The sequence below is a fragment of the Oratosquilla oratoria genome, chromosome 16 (assembly GCF_046742065.1).
Source record: "Oratosquilla oratoria isolate Oo_2021 chromosome 16, ASM4674206v1, whole genome shotgun sequence".
Lineage (NCBI taxonomy): Eukaryota > Metazoa > Arthropoda > Malacostraca > Stomatopoda > Squillidae > Oratosquilla > Oratosquilla oratoria.
In genome coordinates this window covers 46764435-46784700 of record NC_134792.1, presented here as the reverse complement: position 1 = coordinate 46784700, position 20266 = coordinate 46764435, and the positions used below count along the sequence as shown (strand labels likewise).

At 41.9% G+C, this 20266-nt stretch overlaps 1 protein-coding gene across 1 annotated transcript in view; it reads left to right on the top strand.

Annotated features, from left to right (window-relative positions):
• Positions 1–20191, top strand: part of LOC143033963 (26S proteasome non-ATPase regulatory subunit 9) — a 24682-nt gene extending 4491 nt beyond the window's left edge. The window contains exons 2-5 of the mRNA XM_076199693.1: positions 6123–6222; positions 18636–18823; positions 19534–19647; positions 19988–20191. Of these exons, the coding sequence (XP_076055808.1) occupies positions 6123–6222; positions 18636–18823; positions 19534–19647; positions 19988–20101 (516 nt within the window). The 3' untranslated portion in view covers positions 20102–20191. The remainder of the gene's footprint in view (positions 1–6122; positions 6223–18635; positions 18824–19533; positions 19648–19987) is intronic.
• Positions 20192–20266: the final 75 nt, after the last annotated feature.

The window sequence follows — 20266 nt, the reverse complement described above, 5'->3', positions numbered from 1 at the left end:
CATCTCAAACACATTTAAACTCCTCTATGTTCCTTGTTTCTGCCCCATACAGTGCTGTCAGCACAATCACTCCTTCATACAATCTCCTCTTAGCATCCATTCCCAAATGTCTATTTCTCATTACACTTTTTAATCCCCCAAGGCATTTACTTGCTTCTCTCAATCTACATTCTACCTCCACCCCCCACTCCTCCCTTTCCTGCCACATTTGCACCCAAGTATCTGAAACAATCCACTTCCTCCAGTTGCTCTCCCTCAATACTCACTTCCAATCTGCTGCCACTTTCTCCCTATGTACATCTCATCTCCTTTTACCCACATTTACCTTCAACTTCCTTCTTTTGCACACCTTCCCAAACTCTGTCACTAACTTCCTCAATCCCTCCTCTGATCCTGCTACAAGTGTAGTGTTGTCAGTAAACAACAACTGGCCTACCTCCCACTTTTCTCCATTTTCTTTAACCATCTCCAGTCCCTGACCCACTACCTTTGCATTCACCTCTCGCACCACCCCACCATGTATAAAGTGAACAGCCAGGGTGACATAACACATCCCTAACAAAGTCCCACCTTTACCTCAAACCTTTCTCTCCATTTCTAATCCTTACACAAGCTCTACTACTCTCATAAAAACTCTTGACTGCTCTTAACAGCTTTCCTCCTATCCCATATATCTGCAATACCTCCCAGTGCCTTCCTGTGTACCCTGTCATAAGCCTTTTCCAGATCCATAAAAGCCCAAAATACACCCTTACCTTTTCCTATAGCTTTCTCACATATCTGTCTTACCAACCCCTACCTGTCCTAAACCCACACTGTTCCTCACCAATTACTCCCTCAGTTCCTCTCCTAATCCTCTCAATTAAGACCCTCCCATAAGCCTCCCCAGCTAGACTTAACAAGCTGATCCCTCTGAAACTAATATACTCACACTTGTCCCCTTTTCCCTTGTAAAATGGAACTATACAGGCACTCCTCCAGTCCTCCGGCACTCTACCCCCTCTTAAACAAACATTAAATAACCCAGTCCACCATCACTGTACCACCTTTTTTCAGATGTTCTGCATGGCATCCATCCAGTCCAGGTGCCTTATCTGCTCTCATCATCGTAACAGCTGCCTTCACTTCATCTTTCCTTATTTCTCCATTTTCCTCACTCATCATGGTAATTTTCTTAGCACTTCCCACTGCAACTATCTTTCCCTCCCTATCCTCCTTCACATCAAGCAACTCCCTAAAATACTCTGCCCACTTTTCTCTTACTGCCCTCTCTTCCATTATCATCTCTCCATCTGCAGCTTTTACCTTTTCTTCTCTACTTGATTCACCTCCTCTTCCATTCTTAATTTCTTTCCAAAAAAAAATTATATTTCGAAATTTTCTGTCATACTCGTACTCCATTTCACATCTGCTCTCCTCTTTGCCTTCTTTATCTTATGCTTTACTTCTCTTTACTTTGTACCTCTTATATGATTCCCTCGTCCTATTTTGTAACCAGTATATGAAAGCCTGCTTCTTCTCTTCTACACCCTTTTTTGCTTCCTCATCTCACCACTCACAACCCTTCCTTCTATTTCCTCCTGTCCTCCTTGTTCCACATACCATCTTTGCACACCTTATGACTCCCTCCTTGAACCATCCCCATTCCTCCTCCACTCCTAGTTCTACTCTATCCTTCACTTCCTCCCTAGCTTCTGCCCTTTTCATCTTTCTTTACCTATCTTCCACTCTCAACTTACCTTCCACCAAAAAATTACCTTATACTCCCCCACTCTCTCCCCTTAGAACATGTACATCCTTAACTCTTCCTACTATACTCCTGGTTACCACTATATAGTTCATTAATGCTCTATCTACCACCTTTCCATCCACCACCCTCTCCCATGTTTACTTACGCTTGACTTCCTTCTTAAACACTGTGTTTGCTATCATCAACTCTCTTTTGAGAGGCCTTATTAGTGTGACTTAATATTTTTTTTAACAATTTCTTCGTTGAAATAGGTAAATGCCACTTTTATTGATCTTAATTTATAGGATTCTCCAACAGTTTTGTTCATTTATCAGAGGACAAGTTGTTTGAGATAATTACTCCCAGATCTTTTACAGATCCCACTTTCTTTACCTCCTTAGTTCCAATTTTATATTGTCCTGATATTCTATTTTTACCTTTTCCAAACTCCATTATGCTACACTTCTTAATGTTGAAGTCCACTTCCCATTTCTGACTCCATTTCCAGACCTTGTTCGGGTCTCCCTGTAGTGATTTACAACCTGTTTTGGTTTTTACTTTGCTCAACAATTTAGCATTGTCTGCAAAGAAGCTCATGTAACATTCCACATCATCATCCATGTCATTCACATAAATAGCGAACATTATTGGAGCCAATACAGATCCTTGCAGAACTCCATTAATCACCTCCTTCCAACCTGAATATTTTTCTCTGAGTACTACTCTCATCTTTCTACCATTCAGGAAGTCCTCCATCCAGTTTAGTAGGTTGCCTTGTATCCCTCCTATGTTTTCCAATTTTTTGAATAATTTTTTGTGTGGTACCTTGTTGAAGGCTTTTTGTAAGTCCAAGAAAGCACAATCAGCCCATCCATCCCTTTCTTGTGCTATATCTATTAGTCTTGAGTACAAACATTAAATTTGTATTACATGATCTTCCCTGTATGAACACAAATTGTCTTGGGTTTATTATATTGTTTTCTTCCAGGTGTTGTACCCATTTATTCTTGATAATTTTCACACTAATTTTGGCTACAGTGCTTGCTAGTGAGACCGGTCAGTAATTAGTTGGTTCTTCCTTTTTTCCTCCATTATATATTGGTACAATGTTATCATTTTTTCAGTCTTTTGGTATTTTTCCTTCTTTAAGTGAGCAACTTATTATGTTATATATTTTGTCCATTAGTTCTTCTTTGCATTCTTTTAGTATCCAGTTCGCAATTCCGTCCAGGCCGTGCAATTTCTTAACATCAAGGTTTGTTAATTGCTCCATTATTTCTTTTTGTGTTATTATTATTTCGCTCATGGGAGGAGATCACACTTCGCTTCCTTCGTCCCAATACTGTACCTTCTCTCTAGTGAAAACTGACTTGAAGTGATTGTTCATGACTGGCCATTTCTAGATCTACTGTGTATTCTGTATTTTCTTGGTGTAGTTTCACCATTTCCTGTTTATTTTTAAGTGTACCATTCACATATCTGTTGTTGTTGTTGTTGTTGTTGTCGTTCCCTAGACTGTCTGTCCGAGCAGTCCCGTCTCCCCAAGGAAGGCCACAGCCGAAACTGGGTTTTCCCACAAATCCTTTATAGAGTGTATGTTGTGTTGTTTGCATGCATGATTGTGTATAATGCAGTCTTCCATTATGTGTTGTATGGTATGGGGTGAAGTGTTACATCCTGGGCAGCTGTTCACAACACGGTCGTCCAGCCTCTTCTGGTAGCTTAGAAGTGCTGGGTGGTGACCGCATCGCAGTCTGGCCAAGTGGACTCTGTCCTTTCGTGGGAGAGAGGATTCAGAAGGGTGGATATCAGGGGGTCTGGCATGCAGCAGTGTGTTGTCTTTCAGTGTGTTAATGGAGCGGTGAGTGATATGATTATGAATATGTTTCCGGAGGCTGGTATTTGGTGGTTGTGGAGGAAGAGAAGAGAGTATCTGTGTGTAATAAAGGTCTTTGGGACCACCCCCCAACCCCAAGAGTTGGGGGCCAATCAGCAGCAACCACCCCTGGCCATCAGCTCTACGCAGATGGCACCGATCCCCAAGGAGGAGCTACGCCTACCTGGGGGAGTACCACAATCACATATCTGTAGAATAGTTTGGGTTGCTCTTTGCATTTTTCTATGTCTTTTTCATAGTTTCTTTTTTCCTCTCTTTGCACTTTTACATACTCATTTCTATAGTTTATATATATTCGCCATTTTCCAGGTTTTTTATCTTTTTTTAAGTTTTCACTATTGGTGTGTGTGTGTATTTACCTAGTTGTATTATACGGGAAGGGAGATATGCTCGTAGTGTGTCTTGGTGTCTTTCAGCATCAAGTATGTTCTTAAATTCTTGAATAGTATTTGCACACATTGTTGCCTTATCTAATTTATTCCAGGTATCCACCGCTCTGTGTGGGAAGCCATTCTATTTCAGATCTCTTCTATAATTATTCTTTGAGTTTCTTTTCATGTCCTCTTGTTTTTCTGTTGTCCCACTTTAATAAGTTTTCTCTATCTAGGATTTCCATTCCTTCCATGATTCTATAAATAGTCAGTAGGTCTCCTCTTTTCTTTGTTCCAGAGTGGGTAGTTCCAGTTTGGACAATCTTTGTTCATGTGTCAGTTTGGAGAGTGTTGGTGCTATCTTTGTCATTGCTCTTTGTATTCTTTCTACATACATACATATACTAAAGGGTCTTTTCCCCCTTATGAGGGAGGTAGCCAAAGAACAAAGGGATAAAAAACCACTCCCACCCATTCCATCCCTATCACACTCAACTCCCTTCCACTCTCTTCCTTCCCTCCTACCTTGGCACCTCCTGGATGACGGGTCATCCCTGCATCTTGTCCACTGCCCTGAGTCAGAAGCAGTGTTGCAAGACACAGCAAGGCCGCTTCATTAAATCAGCGACCCCCCCCCCCTCCATCCCCTTATGCAGAAAAGGAGAAGACGGAGAGAAATCCCTTTGGTCTGTGTCAAATTTTTCTCACACATACTCCCTCACCCCCCACCCATTCCACCTCATGGATCACAACATCATCCATATACAACCATTCTCCATTCACCCATCTTCTGTCCTCTCCCATCCTTCCTCAACAGACATTCCCTTTTTCCCCAATGCCCCTTTTACCCCATCCATCCATCTCATCCTAGGTCGCCCCCTCATGTTCACTCCTTCCACACCCATTTCACTAGTCTCTCTTCACTCATTCTTTCCATGTGTCGAAACCATCCCAATACTCTTTCATCCACCCTATCTTCCAACTCCCTTTCCACCCCTGTTCTCCTCCTCACCTTCTCATTTCTCACTCTATCCAGCTTAGTAACCACTATCATACTTCTCAGATACCTCATCTCAAACATATTCAAACTCTTTCTCTCTTCCTCTCTTATGTTTTATGTTTCTGCCCCATACAGTGCTGTCGGCACAATCACTCCTTCATACAATCTCCTCTTAGCATCCATTCCCAAATGTTTATTTCTCATTACATTATTTAATCCACCAAGGCATTTACTTGCTTCTCTCAATCTACATTTTACCTCCACCTCCACTCCTCCCTTTCCTGCCACATTCACACCCAAGTATCTAAAACTATCCACTTCCTCCATTCTCTCTCCCTTAATACTCACTTCCAATCTGCTGCCACTTTCTCCCCTTGTACATCTCATCACCTTACTTTTACCCACATTTATCTTCAACTTCCTTCTTTCACACACTTTCCCAAACTGTGTCACTAACTTCCCTAATCCCTCCTCTGATCCTGCTACAATCGCAATGTCATCCACAAACAACAGCTGGCTTATATCCCATTTTTCTCCATTTTCTTTAACTATCTCCAATCCCTGACCCACCACCCTTGCATTTACCTCTTGCACCACACCACCCATGTATAAATTGAACACATCCCTAACAAAGTTCCACCTTTACCTCAAACCACTTACTCTCTCCATTTCTAATCCTAACACAGGCTGTACTACTCTTGTAAAAACTCTTGACAGCTCCTAAAAGCTTTCTTCATATCCCATATATCTGCAATACCTCCCACAGTGCCTTCCTGTCTACCCTGTCATAAGCTTTTTCCAAATCCATAAAAACCCCAAAAACATCCTTCCCCTTTCCTATAGCTTTCTCACATATCTGTTTTACCACAAAAATCTGATTTACACAACCTCTACCTGTCCTAAATCCACACTGTTCCTCACCAATTACTCCCTCAGTTCTAATCCTCTCAATCAAGACCCTCCCATAAGCCTTCCCAACTACACTTAACAAGCTGATCCCTCTGAAACTACTACACTCACACTTGTCCCCTTTTCCCTTGTAAAGTGGAACTATACAGGCCGTATTCTTTCTAATTTCAGGAAAACTCAAGGCAGCAGTTATTAAAGTAAGATCTGTATTTTCAGAACAATATTGGTCTACAAGAGCCTGTAGTTGACAGGGAAGGCTACCCCAGGGCAGATATTGATGTTTATCAAGTTCAACATGCAAGACACCGAATTAGATGTAAGTTTGATATATTCTTTCATATTGTGATACCATAGGAGCTAAGATAAAAGGGAAATGGGTGACCCTACCAAAAACACAGTGTTGTTAGAAAACAACAACTGGCTTACCTCTCACTTTTCTCTATTTTCTTTAACCATCTCCAGTCCCCTGCCCATTACCCTTGCATCACCCCATCCACGTACACATTGAACAGCCATGTCAACATGACACAGTCCCACCTTTACCTCAAACCACTAGCTCTCTCTATTTCCAATTCTAACACAGGGTCTACTACTCTCAGAAACTCTTGACTGCCCTTAACAGCTTTCCTCCAAACCCATATAACTGCAAAACCTCCCACAGTGCCTTTCTGTCATCCTGTCATAAGCCTTTTCCAAATCCATAAACATACATACATATACCAAGGCTTTTTCCCCCTTACAAGGGAGGTAGCCAAAAAGGAAAAGGCATAAAATCATTCCCACCCATTCCATCCCTGAATACACTCCACACCCCTCCACCCTCCCTCTCATCTTAGCACTTCCTGGATGACGGGTCATCCCTGCACCTTGTCCACTGCCCTGGGTCAGAAGCAGTGTCGCAAGACACAGCACATCCACATCAAGGCCGCTTCATTAAATCGGCGACCCCCCCTCTCCGTCCCCCCATGCATAAAGGAGAAGACGGGGAGAAATCCCTTCGGGCTGTGTAAAAATTTGCTCCCACATACTACCTCACCCCCCATCCCCCTGCCCATTCCACCTCATGCATCACAACATCATCCATATACAACCATTCTCCATTCACCCCTGTCTTCTGTCCTCTCCCGTCCTTCCTCAACAGACATTCCCCTCTTCCCCAAAGCCCCCTGCACCCCATCCATCCACCTCATCCTAGGATGTCCCTTCATGTTCACTCCCTCCACATCTGCCTTCCATACCTCTTTTACTAGTCTTTCTTCACTCATTCTTTCCATGTGTCCAAACCATCCCAATACTCTTTCATCAACCCTTCTCCTCACCTCATCATTTCTCACTCTATCCAGTCTAGTAACCCCCATCATACTTCTCAGACACCTCATCTCAAACACATTCAAACTCCTTCTCTCTTCCTCTCTTATGTTCCATGTTTCTGCCCCATACAGTGCTGTTGGCACAATCACTCCTTCATACAGTCTCCTCTTAGCATCCATTCCCAAATGTCTATTCCTAATTACACTTTTTAATCCACTAAGGCATTTATTTGCTTCTCTCAATCTACAGGGTGATCAAACCAAGTGTAGACACACATTTATTTAAAGAACAATACAGTTTTTACAACAAAAAATGAAACATTTCAAGAAAGATGAAGAATAAAGTATAAGGAAGCAAGATATGTAATCAATTTTCAATGTATCCCCCTTTAGCCCTCACTAAGCGCCTCAATCTGTTATGTACATCACTGCAGGCAGCACGTATGGTTTCTGGCGATATTTTGTCCCAACAAGAGCGCAGTTTGACCTTCAGAGTTTCGATATTTGCATGATTTGAACAACAAGCTTCCCTTTCCAAGATACTCTATATTGAAAAATCCAATCAGGAGAGGAAGGAGGCCACAATTCCTTAAGCCAAAACCCTGCCATATTCTCCTTACACCATTTCTGAACAATATTGGCTGTGTGCGATGTGGCTCCATCCTGTTGTAGGGTTATTCCATCTTCTCCGAAAGTGGCATCAATCCAGGGAACCAATTTCTCCTTCAGCATCTTGAGATAAACGTGTTGGTTAACTTTTACGCCCTCATCAATGAAGATGAGGGGGGTTTTCTGGCCAGTTGAAGTCACTCCACCCCAAACCATCACAGAAGCTGGTTTCTGCCTCCTAAACATCAGCAATTCATTTAGTGGGATGTCTTCTTTATGCACTGCATAGATCCTATCATTTTGGTGATTGTGCACAGCCTGGACAGTGAATAACTTCTCATCTGTCCACAGGACTGGTGGTTGCGTGCCATTTTCAAGCTTCTCCAAAAGAAGCTTCCCTCTGGCTAATCTTTTGGTCTTTGTCGCTTGTGAGAGTAACTGAACTTTAGTTTTCTTGTATGGCTTGAGACACAGATCCTTTTTCAGCACATTTTGCATTGTCCCATAACTTACTCCTGCCTCTGAAGCCAACATTCTTATGCTTCTCTTTGGATTTCGTCTGATTTTTTCTCTGGTGGTTTTGATGAGCTTTTGCGTTCTTACTGTACGACTGGGAGTGCTTCGTACCTTCGGAAGGGTCGAACCTGTCTCCTTCAAGCGTTTTAAAGCCTTATAAACACCAGCTCTGCTTACACGAGCTTTCAATATTCTACAGATTTCACTGGGGGACTTTCCTGCTTGAGACAATTCTTGAATAGTTGCATTTATCGTGCTCATGATAGACTAAAATCTATATTTCAATCTGCAAAGATAGACAATTGTTTAATAAACACATAAAGCTATACTCCAACACAAAAAGATTTTAAATTTCATTTCGTGAACATATATTTTTTTACAATCAAAATTTGTCTACACTTCGTCTGATCACCCTGTACATTCTACCTCCACCTTCACTCCACCCTTTCCTGCCACATTTGCACCCAAGTATCTAAAACTATCCACTTCCTCCAGTTGCTCTCCCTTAATGCTCACTTCCAGTCTACTGCCACTTTCACCCCTTGTACATCTCATCACCTTACTTTTACCCACATTTATCTTCAGCTTTCTTCTATCACACTTTTTCCCAAACTCTGTCACCAACTTCCTCAATCCCTCCTCCAATCCTGCCACAAGCGCAGTGTCGTCCGTAAACAACAGCTGGCTCACCTCCCACTTTTCCCCATTTTCTTTAACCATCTCCAATCCCTGACCCACTACCCTTGCATTTACCTCTCACACTACCCCATCCATGTATAAGTTGAACAGCCCGGGCGACATAATGCATCCTTGACGCAGTCCCACCTTTACATTAAACCACTCACTCTCTCCAATTCTCATCCTGACACAAGCTCTACTGTCATAAAAACTCTTGACAGCTCCTAGAAGCTTTCCTCCTATCCCGTGTATCTGCAAAACCTCCCACAGTGCCTTTCAGTCTACCCTGTCGTAAGCCTTTTCCTGGTCCATAAAGACCCAAAAAACATCCTTCCCCTTTCCTATAGCTTTCTCACATATCTGTCTTACCACAAAAATCTGATCTACACAACCTCTACCCATCCTAAATTCACACTGTTCCTCACCAGTTACTCCCTCTATTCCTCTTCTAATCCTCTCAATCAAGATCCTCCCATAAGCCTTCCCAACTACACTGAACCTCTTCACTCTGGGGCACATCGCACGTCTGGCAGCATTAGCTGCCCGACATGCGATGTTGCGTCATAATAATCGCATTATGAAAAATAAAGCCAGTGCTCAATTGTTCGTTCTCTTTCACCCGTGAATTTTGATAACCATAGAAAATATGATGAAGCCAGTTTAGAGAGAATGGAGGTTACATAGGTACGACTACAATAAATATAATCAAGACGCTGACGTCGGCATCATTGCGTACTCACTTGCTCCTCATGACGCCTACGTAGGCGTCACCGTATGGAAGTGGTTAACAAGCTAATCCCTCTGAAACTATCACATTCACACTTGTCCCCTTTTCCCTTGTAAAGTGGAATTATACAGGCACTCCTCCAGTCCTCCGGCACTCTACCCTCTCTCCAGCAAACATTAAATAACCTCACCAGCCAGTCCACCATCACTGTACCTCCTATTTTTAGACATTCTGCATGGCATCCATCCAGACCAGGTGCCTTAACTGCTTTCATCATCTTAACAACTGCCTTCACTTCATCCTTCCTTATTTCTCCTCCATTTTCCTCACTCATCATGGTAATTTTCTTAGCATTTCCCACTGCAGCTATCTTTCCTTCCCTATCCTCCTTTTCATTTAGCAACTCCCTAAAATATTCTGCCCATCTTCCCCTTACTGCCTTCTCTTCCATTAACATCTCTCCATCTGCACCTTTTACCTTTTCTTCTCTACTTGATTCGCCTCCTCTTCCTCTCTTAATTCCTTTCCAAAACATCTTTTTATTACTTTCAAAATTTTCTGTCATACTCTTACCCCATTTCACATCTGCTCTCCTCTTTGCCTCCTTTACCTTTTGCTTTACTTCTCTTTTCTTTTCTTTGTACCTCTCATATGACTGCCGCGTCCTATTTTGTAACCAATCTGTGAAAGCTCGCTTCTTCTCTTCTACAACCTTCTTTGTTTCCTCATCCCACCATTCACTACCCTTCCTTCTATTTCCTCCAGTCCTTCTTGTTCCACACACCATCTTTGCACACTTTGTGACTCCCTCCTTGAACCATCCCCATTCCTCCTCCACACCTAGCTCTACTCCATCCTTCACTCCCTCCCACTCCTCCCTCAGCTTCTTCTTGTACTCCTTCTCCTTTTCCTTTTTATTTAAAGAGTTCACTCTAAGCACCTCCCTACCTTTTGTCCCTTTCCTCTTCCTCCACTCTCAACTTACCTTCCACCAAAAAATGATCTGATATTCCCCCACCCTCTCCCCTTAGCACATGTACATCCTTAACTCTTCCTATCATAATCCTATTTACCACTACATAGTCCATTAACGCTCTATCTACCACCCTTCCCTCCACCACCCTCTCCCATGTGTACTTATGCTCGACTTTCTTCCGAAACACCGTATTTGCTATCATCAACTCACTTTCTAGACACATTTCCACCATCAACTCTCCACTACGATTCTTTCCTGGAACTCCACATTTCCCAACCACTCCATCAATTGGATCATTTCCTACCCTAGCATTAAGGTCTCCCAGTACTATTACATTGATATTTCTCCCTAAATCCTCTATGCACTCATTTAAATCTATCCAAAAAGCCTCCCTTTCTTCTACGCTCTTCTCACTGCCAGGCCCATATGCACTTACAAAAAACCCACATCTCCTTTCCCAGTTTCACCTTCATCCATATTATCCTTGAGGAAACCTCCCACTCCACTACACGTTTACCTATCTCTTCACTTACTAGTATAGCCACCCCTTCCCTCCCTCGCCCTCTCTTCACTCCTGATAACCTCCCACTTACACTCCCAAACTTACACTCGCCCTTCCCTTTCAGCTTAGTTTCACTCAAAGCCAACACATCCATCTTTCTTCTCACAAACATACTACCTACCTCTTCCCTTTTTCTCTCATCTGTACCACATCCACGCACATTAAAAGACCCAAACCTTAGGGTGCTGGTCGGAAAACTCCCAGACCCTCTTATGCCTTTGCTTTTTCTTTTAGGAATGTCCCCTGTGGGGCTACAAGGAGAAGGATGCGTAGTCCCAATCCCCGTCCCTTTCTTCTCGCCTCTTACGATCCAAGTGGAAATACTTGGTGGCAGTATTCTTTTTCCCCAGCATAGGGAAGGTAGGCGAAAAAGGAAATGAATATTCAGAGAAATTGTACAGGACAGTAACATGGGTTGGGGGACAGCATAACGGAGGGATAGTCGTAGTATAAAAGTGTCATCATTTCTCTATGAACAGAATTTTCCTCTATCACAGCCAAAATGATGTGTGGCTCTGGTCCATAGGGGCGCTCCATATAGACCCTAAAGTATCAACTGCATGCCACTTTGCCACAGTAACATGCAGCCAATACCCCAGATGGGAAAAAAAAAAATCTTTACCTTTTCCTGAAGCTTTCTCACATATCTGTCTTCCTCTTAATTAAATCCTCCCATAAGCCTTCCCCACTACACTTAACAAACTGATACCTCTGGAACTACCACATTCACATTTATCCCCTTTTCCCTTGTAAAGAGGAACTATACAGGCACTCCTCCAGTCCTCTGGTACTCTACCCTCCCATACACATGAAACAACCTCACTAACCAACCCACTATTACTGTACTTTTCTTCTTCAGACACTTTGCATGACACCCATCTAACTGAGGTGCCTTACCTGTTCTCATCATTTCAATAACTACTTGCACCTCATCGTTTCTTATTTCTCCATTTTCTTCAGTCATCACTGTCATTTTCTTAGCTCCTCCCACTGCTACTACTACTCCCTCCCTATCCTCCTCCACATTTAGCATCCCCCTAAAATACTCTGACCATCTTCCCCTTACTGTGGCCTCTTCCAGTATCATCTCTCCATCTACACCTTTTACCTTTTCTTCTCTACTTAATTCACCTCCCCTTCCTCTCTTAACTTCCCTCCAAAACATCTTTTTATTACTTTCAAACTTTTCTGTCATACTCCTCCCCCATTTTACATCTGTTCTCCTTTATCTTATATTTTGCTTTTTTCGTTTTTCTTTGTACCTCTCATATGTTTCTCTTGTCCTACTTTGCAACCAGTCCATGAATGCTTGCTTCTTCTATTCAGCAACCTTCTTCACTTCATCATCCCACCATTCACTACCCTTCCTTCTATTCCCTCCCATCCTCCTTGTTCCACACACTGTCTCTGCAGACTTTGTCACTCCTTCCTTGAGACACCCCCATTCCTCCTCCAATCCTACCTACTTACTCTATCCTTCACCAAATTCTACACTTTTCTCAGCTTGTTCTTGTACCCTCGCTCCTTTTCCTTCTCATTTAAACAGTTTACTCTAAGCACCTCCTTACCTTCTGTCCTTTTCCTCTTTCTCCATCTCAACTTACCTTCCACAAAAAATTATCTGATATTCCCCCACTCTCCCCATAGAACATGAACATCCAAAATTCATCCTACTCTTCTATTGGATACCACTGCAAAGACCATTAAAGCCTTGTCAGCCACCCTTCCATCAGCTACCCTCTCTCATGTGTAATTATGCTTAACTTTTTTTTTTTTTAATACTGTATTAGCTATCATCAACTCTTTCAAATCACACTTCCACCATGAACTCTCCACTACAATTTTTTCCTGGCACACCATACTTCCCAACCACTCTATCTACTGGTTCATCCTCTACTATAGCATTGAGATATCACATTACCACTACATTGACATTTCTCCCAAAACTATGCACTCTTTTAAATCTATCTAAAAAGCCTCCCTTTCCTCTACACTCTCCTCACTACCAGGCCCATATGGACTTAAAAAGACCCACATCTTCCTTTCCAGTTTCAACTTCATCCACATTAACCTTGAAGAAACCTCCTTCAACTCCACCAAATACTTACCTATCTCTTCACAGAAACAAGAGGACACGAATAGAAACTAAAGAAAGACAGGTACAGAAGAGACCTGAAAAAAAAAAAAATAATAAAAAAAATAAATAGCTTCCCACATAGAGTGATCGATGTCTGGAACAAACTAAACAGAGAAACAGTGAATGCCAGAACTATACATGATTTTAAGAACAAATTGGATGTGGAGCGATATGAAAACAGGTCACTACAAGCATAGCTCTCGTCCTGTAAAATACAGTGAGACCTCTCATTAATGGACGTTAATTAGCTGTGTTTGCGGTGTTTTCGCTGTGTTTGCGGTGTTTTTGGTGCTGTTGTTTAGTGGGTGCAATCACTATGCCACCCAAAAACCACTCCAAAACACCGAAAACACAGCAAAAACACCCCAAACACAGCTAATTAACGTCCATTAATGAGAGGTCTCACTGTACAACTAGGTAAATACATACTAGATAAAAAAAAAGGGGGACCATCTTCACATCAAGCCCTCACTTCCATCTGGAGGTACAGCCCTAAAGAGCTGGCACATTGTCTCCACACTGGGCCCAGGATCTGAATTAACATGACTTTTTCCTTCAAGTGATGACAGCCCAGCACTACAACTACAAAATTAAGAGAAAAAGAAGGAAAAAAAAAAAAAATGCCTCAGTAAAATGGAGGTATGCCTGACACAAAACAATATTTACATCCCTCCAGAGCTTGGTGACATTACTTACCATGAATCTAAGTAACAGTCTTTAATTTTATTAAGTGCTCATCTCCCATGGGACAAAATCCCTAAAATGTTGGGCTGCACATTTGATACACACATGGCATTTTCCCCAGACATTAAACAACTCACAGTTAAGGGAAATAAATTGAACAGTAGCAGGCACATGATTTGGAAAACAAAAAGAAACATATAAACAATTTATAAGAACTACATTTAGCTATACATCTACAACTTGGTGTCCATTAATTAAGAAAACAGACATCTTACCAAACAGCACAAAATAGATCATTAAGGGGACCAGCTGGTCAAGAATCGATGAAAATTGGGAAAAAATGAAAGAGTGGGAAAATTTGTCTACATCTGCGTATGGCAATTGACAGTCTGTATGCGGAGTATTTCATCAAAATTCGCCTTATTTTCGTAGTTATGGCAAATAAACCCCCTCCTCCCCCCAACTCGACCCCATCTCGGCCCTATGATACGTATTGGTCAGTACAATATATATATTATTGCAATAAATAACAATAATTTGTAATGATTGAGTGTTATTGCTAGTGACTTCTGGCAACTCTGTCTCTGTACCAGAGGTTATATATAGACCAGCATGGGTAGATGCCTCTGCATCCCTTGACCACTCCCTAACGATGCAGGAAGATCAAAGACAGTTGATGAGTCTGAGGAAGAAGAAACCCAAAACTGTGAAAAAAACAAAGAAATATGTAAAAGAATATGCTCCTGGAACATTCAACTGAAAACCTGGCAACAATGAGTAGTGTTGGCAACTATGACACCCTAATGTAATAACCTGCCTAAAATACAGGTGGGGACCAGGAGCCAGAAGACAGAAGATTATATGACTGGACATCAACATATATGACTAAATATGAATAAATTTTCTTCTAAATATTATCAACATTCAAACCTAAAAAACTAAATAAGGAAATGCCATGATATCCCTTATTTATATTAGTATGTAGGGGTTCAAAGTTAGTGAAAACTTTGACAGCCCATATCTCAAAACCTAAATTTTATACCTTCAAACTTCTACTCCTCCATAACTTCTTAATCAATTTCAATGAAAATTCACACATAATATATCTAAATCTGCCTGATTGATGAAATAGAACGTTTTTTTTAATATCTGAAAGGGTTAATTTTTGCCAATTTTTTTTTCCCTATTTGAAGGGGGGACGGGGTGGGAAAAAATATAAAAATTAAAATTCCACAAACTAATTTCTTTAACTAAGATTTCTCTCTTTTAGTTTGAAGGTCTGGATGAGGTTCTTTGACCATATTAATTTCATTCATGTAGAGCAATTATTATAGGAGGAGTAGCCATTTCAAAATTATCATTTTTTTTGAAAGAGAGGTGGAGGGGGCAAAACATGAAAGGGTTGCAGATTAGTTTTTTTTATTTTTTATTAGAAAAGATGTATATGGTGTTCCTAATTCCTGGCATAAATTTCTGTGCAATAACCCAATTAATAAAGATTTTCATCTTTTGATAAATGGCTGTACTAAAAACTTGTAAACTTTCTTCCTTGTACAGGGGGAAAAAACCTTTGGTATATGTATGTACAAAAAACAACAAAGAACATGTACACTTGGAAACCAAAATCCTTCCACATGAAAATGATACATACATATACCAAAGGCTTTTTTCCCCCTTATAAGGGAGGTAGCCAAAAAATAAAGGCATAAAAACCACTCCCACCCATTCCATCCCTATCACACTCCACTCCCTTCCACCCTCTTCCCTCCTTATCTTGGCACCTCCTGGATGACGGGTCATCCCTGCATCTTGTCCACTATCCTAGGTCAGAAACAGTGTTGCAAGACACAGCACATCCACAGCAAGTCTACTTCATTATTTAAATTGGCAACCCCCCCTCTCCATCCCCTCATGCAGAAAATTACAACCCACCCCTCACACAGCAATATACATATATTCCATAAATGCAACATAAATACCAGCAATATTCTACTTACATACATACACCAAGGCTTTTTCCCCCTTACAAGGGGGGTAGCCAAAAAGGGAAAGGCATAAAATCATTTCCACCCATTCCATCCCTGAATACACTCCACACCCCTCCACCCTCCCTCTTATCTGAGCACCTCCTGGATGACAGGTCATCCCTGCACCTTGTCCACTGCCCTGGGTCAGAAGCAGTGTCGCAAGACACAGCACATCCACAGCAAGGCCGCTTCATTAAATCGGCGAACCCCCCCTCTCCGTCCCCCCATTGCATAAAAGGAGAGGACGGGGAGAAATCCCTTCGGGCTGCGTCAAATTTTGCTCACACATACTACCTCACCCCCCATCCCCCCGCCCATTCCACCTCATGCAATCACAACATCATCCATATACAACCATTCTCCATTCACCCGTCTTCTGTCCTCTCCCGTCCTTCCTCAACAGACATTCCCCTCTTCCCCAAAGCCCCCTTCACCCCATCCATCCACCTCATCCTAGGACGTCCCCTCATGTTCACTCCCTCCACATCTGCCTTCCATACCTCTTTTACTAGTCTTTCTTCACTCATTCTTTCCATGTGTCCAAACCATCCTAATATTCTTTCATCAACCCTATCTCCCAGCTCCTTTTCCACCCCTGTTCTCCTCACCTCATTTCTCACTCTATCCAGCCTAGTAACCCCCATCATACTTCTCAGACACCTCATCTCAAACACATTCAAACTCCTTCTCTCTTCTTTTCTTATGTTCCATGTTTCTGCCCCATACAGTGCTGTTGGTACAATCACTCCTTCATACAGTCTCCTCTTAGCATCCATTCCCAAATGTCTATTCCTCATTACACTTTTTAATCCACCAAGACATTTACTCGCTTCTCTCAATCTACATTCTACCTCCACCTTCACTCCACCTTTTCCTGCCACATTTGCACCCAAGTATCTAAAACTATCCACTTCCTCCAGTCGCTCTCCCTTAATGCTCACTTCCAGTCTACTGCCACTTTCACCCCTTGTACATCTCATCACCTTACTTTTACCCACATTTATCTTTAGCTTTCTTCTATCACATACTCTCCCAAACTCTGCCACCAACTTCCTCAATCCCTCCTCCAATCCTGCCACAAGCGCAGTGTCGTCCGCAAACAACAGCTGGCTCACCTCCCACTTTTCTCCATTTTCTTTAACCATCTCCAATCCCTGACCCACTACCCTTGCATTTACCTCTTGCACTACCCCATCCATGTATAAGTTGAACAGCCAGGGCGACATAACGCATCCTTGATGAAGTCCCACCTTTACCTTGAACCACTCACTCTCTCCATTTCCAATCCTGACACAAGCTCTACTACTCTCATAAAAACTCTTGACAGCTCCCAGAAGCTTTCCTCCTATCCCATATATCTGCATAACCTCCCACAGTGCCTTTCTGTCTACCCTATCATAAGCCTTTTCCAGATCCATAAAAGCCCAAAAAACATCCTTCCCCTTTCCTATAGCTTTCTCACATATCTGTCTTACCACAAAGATCTGATCTACACAACCTCTACCTGATCTAAATCCACACTGTTCCTCACCAATTACTCCTTCTGTTCCTCTCCTAATCCTCTCAATCAAGATCCTCCCCTAAGCCTTCCCAACTACACTTCACAAGCTAATCCCTCTGAAACTACTACATTCACACTTGTCCCCTTTTCCCTTGTAAAGAGGAACTATACAGGCACTACTCCAGTCCTCCGGCACTCTACCCTCTCTCCAGCAAACATTAAATAACCTCACCAGCCAGTCCACCATCACTGTACCTCCCTTTTTCAGATATTCTGCATGGCATCCATCCAGACCAGGTGCCTTACCTGCTTTCATCATCTTAACAACTGCCTTCACCTCGTTCTTCCTTATTTCTCCTCACTCATCACTCTCATTTTCTTCGCATTTCCCACTGCAGCTATCTTTCCCTCCCTATCCTCTTTCACATTTAGCAACTCCCTAAAATATTCTGCCCATCTTCCCCTTACTGCCTTCTCTTCCATTATCATCTCTCTATCTGCACCTTTTACCTTTTCTTCCCTACTTGATTTGCCTCCTCTTCCTCTCTTAATTTCTTTCCAAAACATCTACTTACACATCTTAAAGAACCTGCTCCCTGTACAACAAGACATACTTACATCAGAAAAGTATCACTTCACCAAACAACCCCAGAAATCAACCTAACACAGAACTCACTGTCAATACAAATAAGAGTTTTACCAGCATACCTACATTTAGGTTGCCATCTTGCATTAAAACACCACCAACACAATCACTGTGGTGATAGACCTGTTTCCCCAGATGCAACCGCCACATAGAGAACACAGAGCACTTTATACTACACTGCCCTACACTCTTTCCATCAAGACAGCAGTACAAAATCTTCTAACTGAAGAATTTGTGGGTTGGCTGGTTTCCTGGGGGTTGCTGGTCTCTCCGTAAGACAGACCCAAGGCAATAGATTGATTAATTGGTATATAAATTAGAAAAAAAAATGCATTGTAATGAAGTTGATCATTTAGGCCTACAGAATGATCACACTGCCATCATGAAGGAGATTGAAGCAGGTTTAGAAAAAGTGCATGCCGAGGCTAGAGCATCCCAGCAAGTTGACCCAGATGGAGCAAATGTTGCTTCTGAAGAACATATACACTTTGAATCTTTTTGTAAAATCGACCAAGTGGTTCCAGGTTCTCCTGCAGATCTTGGGGTATGTAGAAGTCAGATTTGTGTCTTTAAGTAGCTGTTTTCATGCCAAACTGTCATTAATTGCTTCAGTCATTCTTTAGAATCAACTACAGATGAATTGTTAATGATGGCAACTGAATGTGATTATGAGGGGCAAGACACTTGGAAAAGTGGATTTTTGATATCTGGGGTTACATAAGGTGGTGAATGGAGGAGTGGATGTGGAAGCGAATTACAGTTAAGGAAATAGGTAAATATCTGTGAATTGAAAAGTGAGATGATTTATAGGTATTTGGGAATGAATGCATAGAGGAGGTGATTGTGTTCATGGCAATGTATAGAGCAGAGACTTAGAATGCAAGAGACTGAAAGGAACATATTGTATATAACAGAGATTGGATGTTTGAAAACTGTGTGAGGTATTTCAAGAATATGTTGAGTGAGAAATGTGGAAATAGTGGATGGAATAGATTTTGTCAGGAAACTGTTTGATAGGGCAGACCAGGGTGTTGAGGTGGTTTGGGTGCATAGAAAGAATGGCTGAGGCATACTGAGTGGAGAGCATGTGGAAACTAGAAATGAAGTAAGTACAAGAGGAAATCCTAGAATGGGGTGGATTGATGAGTTGGAAAGAGCTTTAGCTGTATATGGTATGTCAGTAGAGTATGGAAGAAGGAGATATTTGTGAATACTTTTAGCATGATTGATGATGAATTTATTTTGTATCTCCAGGGCTTGAAGGTTAATGACCTTGTTATCAAGTTTGGGTCAGTAAGTAATGAAAACTTTGAAAACCTTTCAAGCGTTGGGAGGGTAGTGCAACATTCCCAGAACAGCCCAATTAAGGTAATGTTGGAATTTGTTTTGTATTCATTTGATATATGTACCAAAAGGTGCCTTCCACCTTATGAGAGGTGGCCAGCCAACACCCTGATTTTTCCCCTCTAACTGAGCTCCTTGTGGATGAAGGGCCATTGCCTCTGACCTGGGCAGTGGGCAGGAGACAGGGATGACCATTCATCCACAAGGAGCTAAGATGGGAAAGTAACAAATGGGTAATGGATAGGAGTGGGATGGGTGCATGTCTTGGCTGGCTCCTTCCCTTATAAGGGGGAAATACCCTTTATTATGTAGATGGATAGATATTTATTAGTATATAAATTATCTTATATTTTCCATCCCACAGGTGACAGTCCAGCGTCAGGGGAAGAATGTTACTCTCACTGTTACACCAAGGGTTTGGAGTGGCAAAGGACTTCTGGGTTGTAACCTTGTTCCCTTGGATAAGCCGGACCGATGATTCTTACAAGCATACTTAAGCTACAATATGGAATGTCATTATGGTTAAGATTAGTTGAGTTTATTGAAGTAAAACTATATTTCATGGTCATTTTTTGTTTTTTTCCTACCGATTCTTTACATTATTGTAAAATATATGCAAAGATTTGGCCTGGGAACAGACATC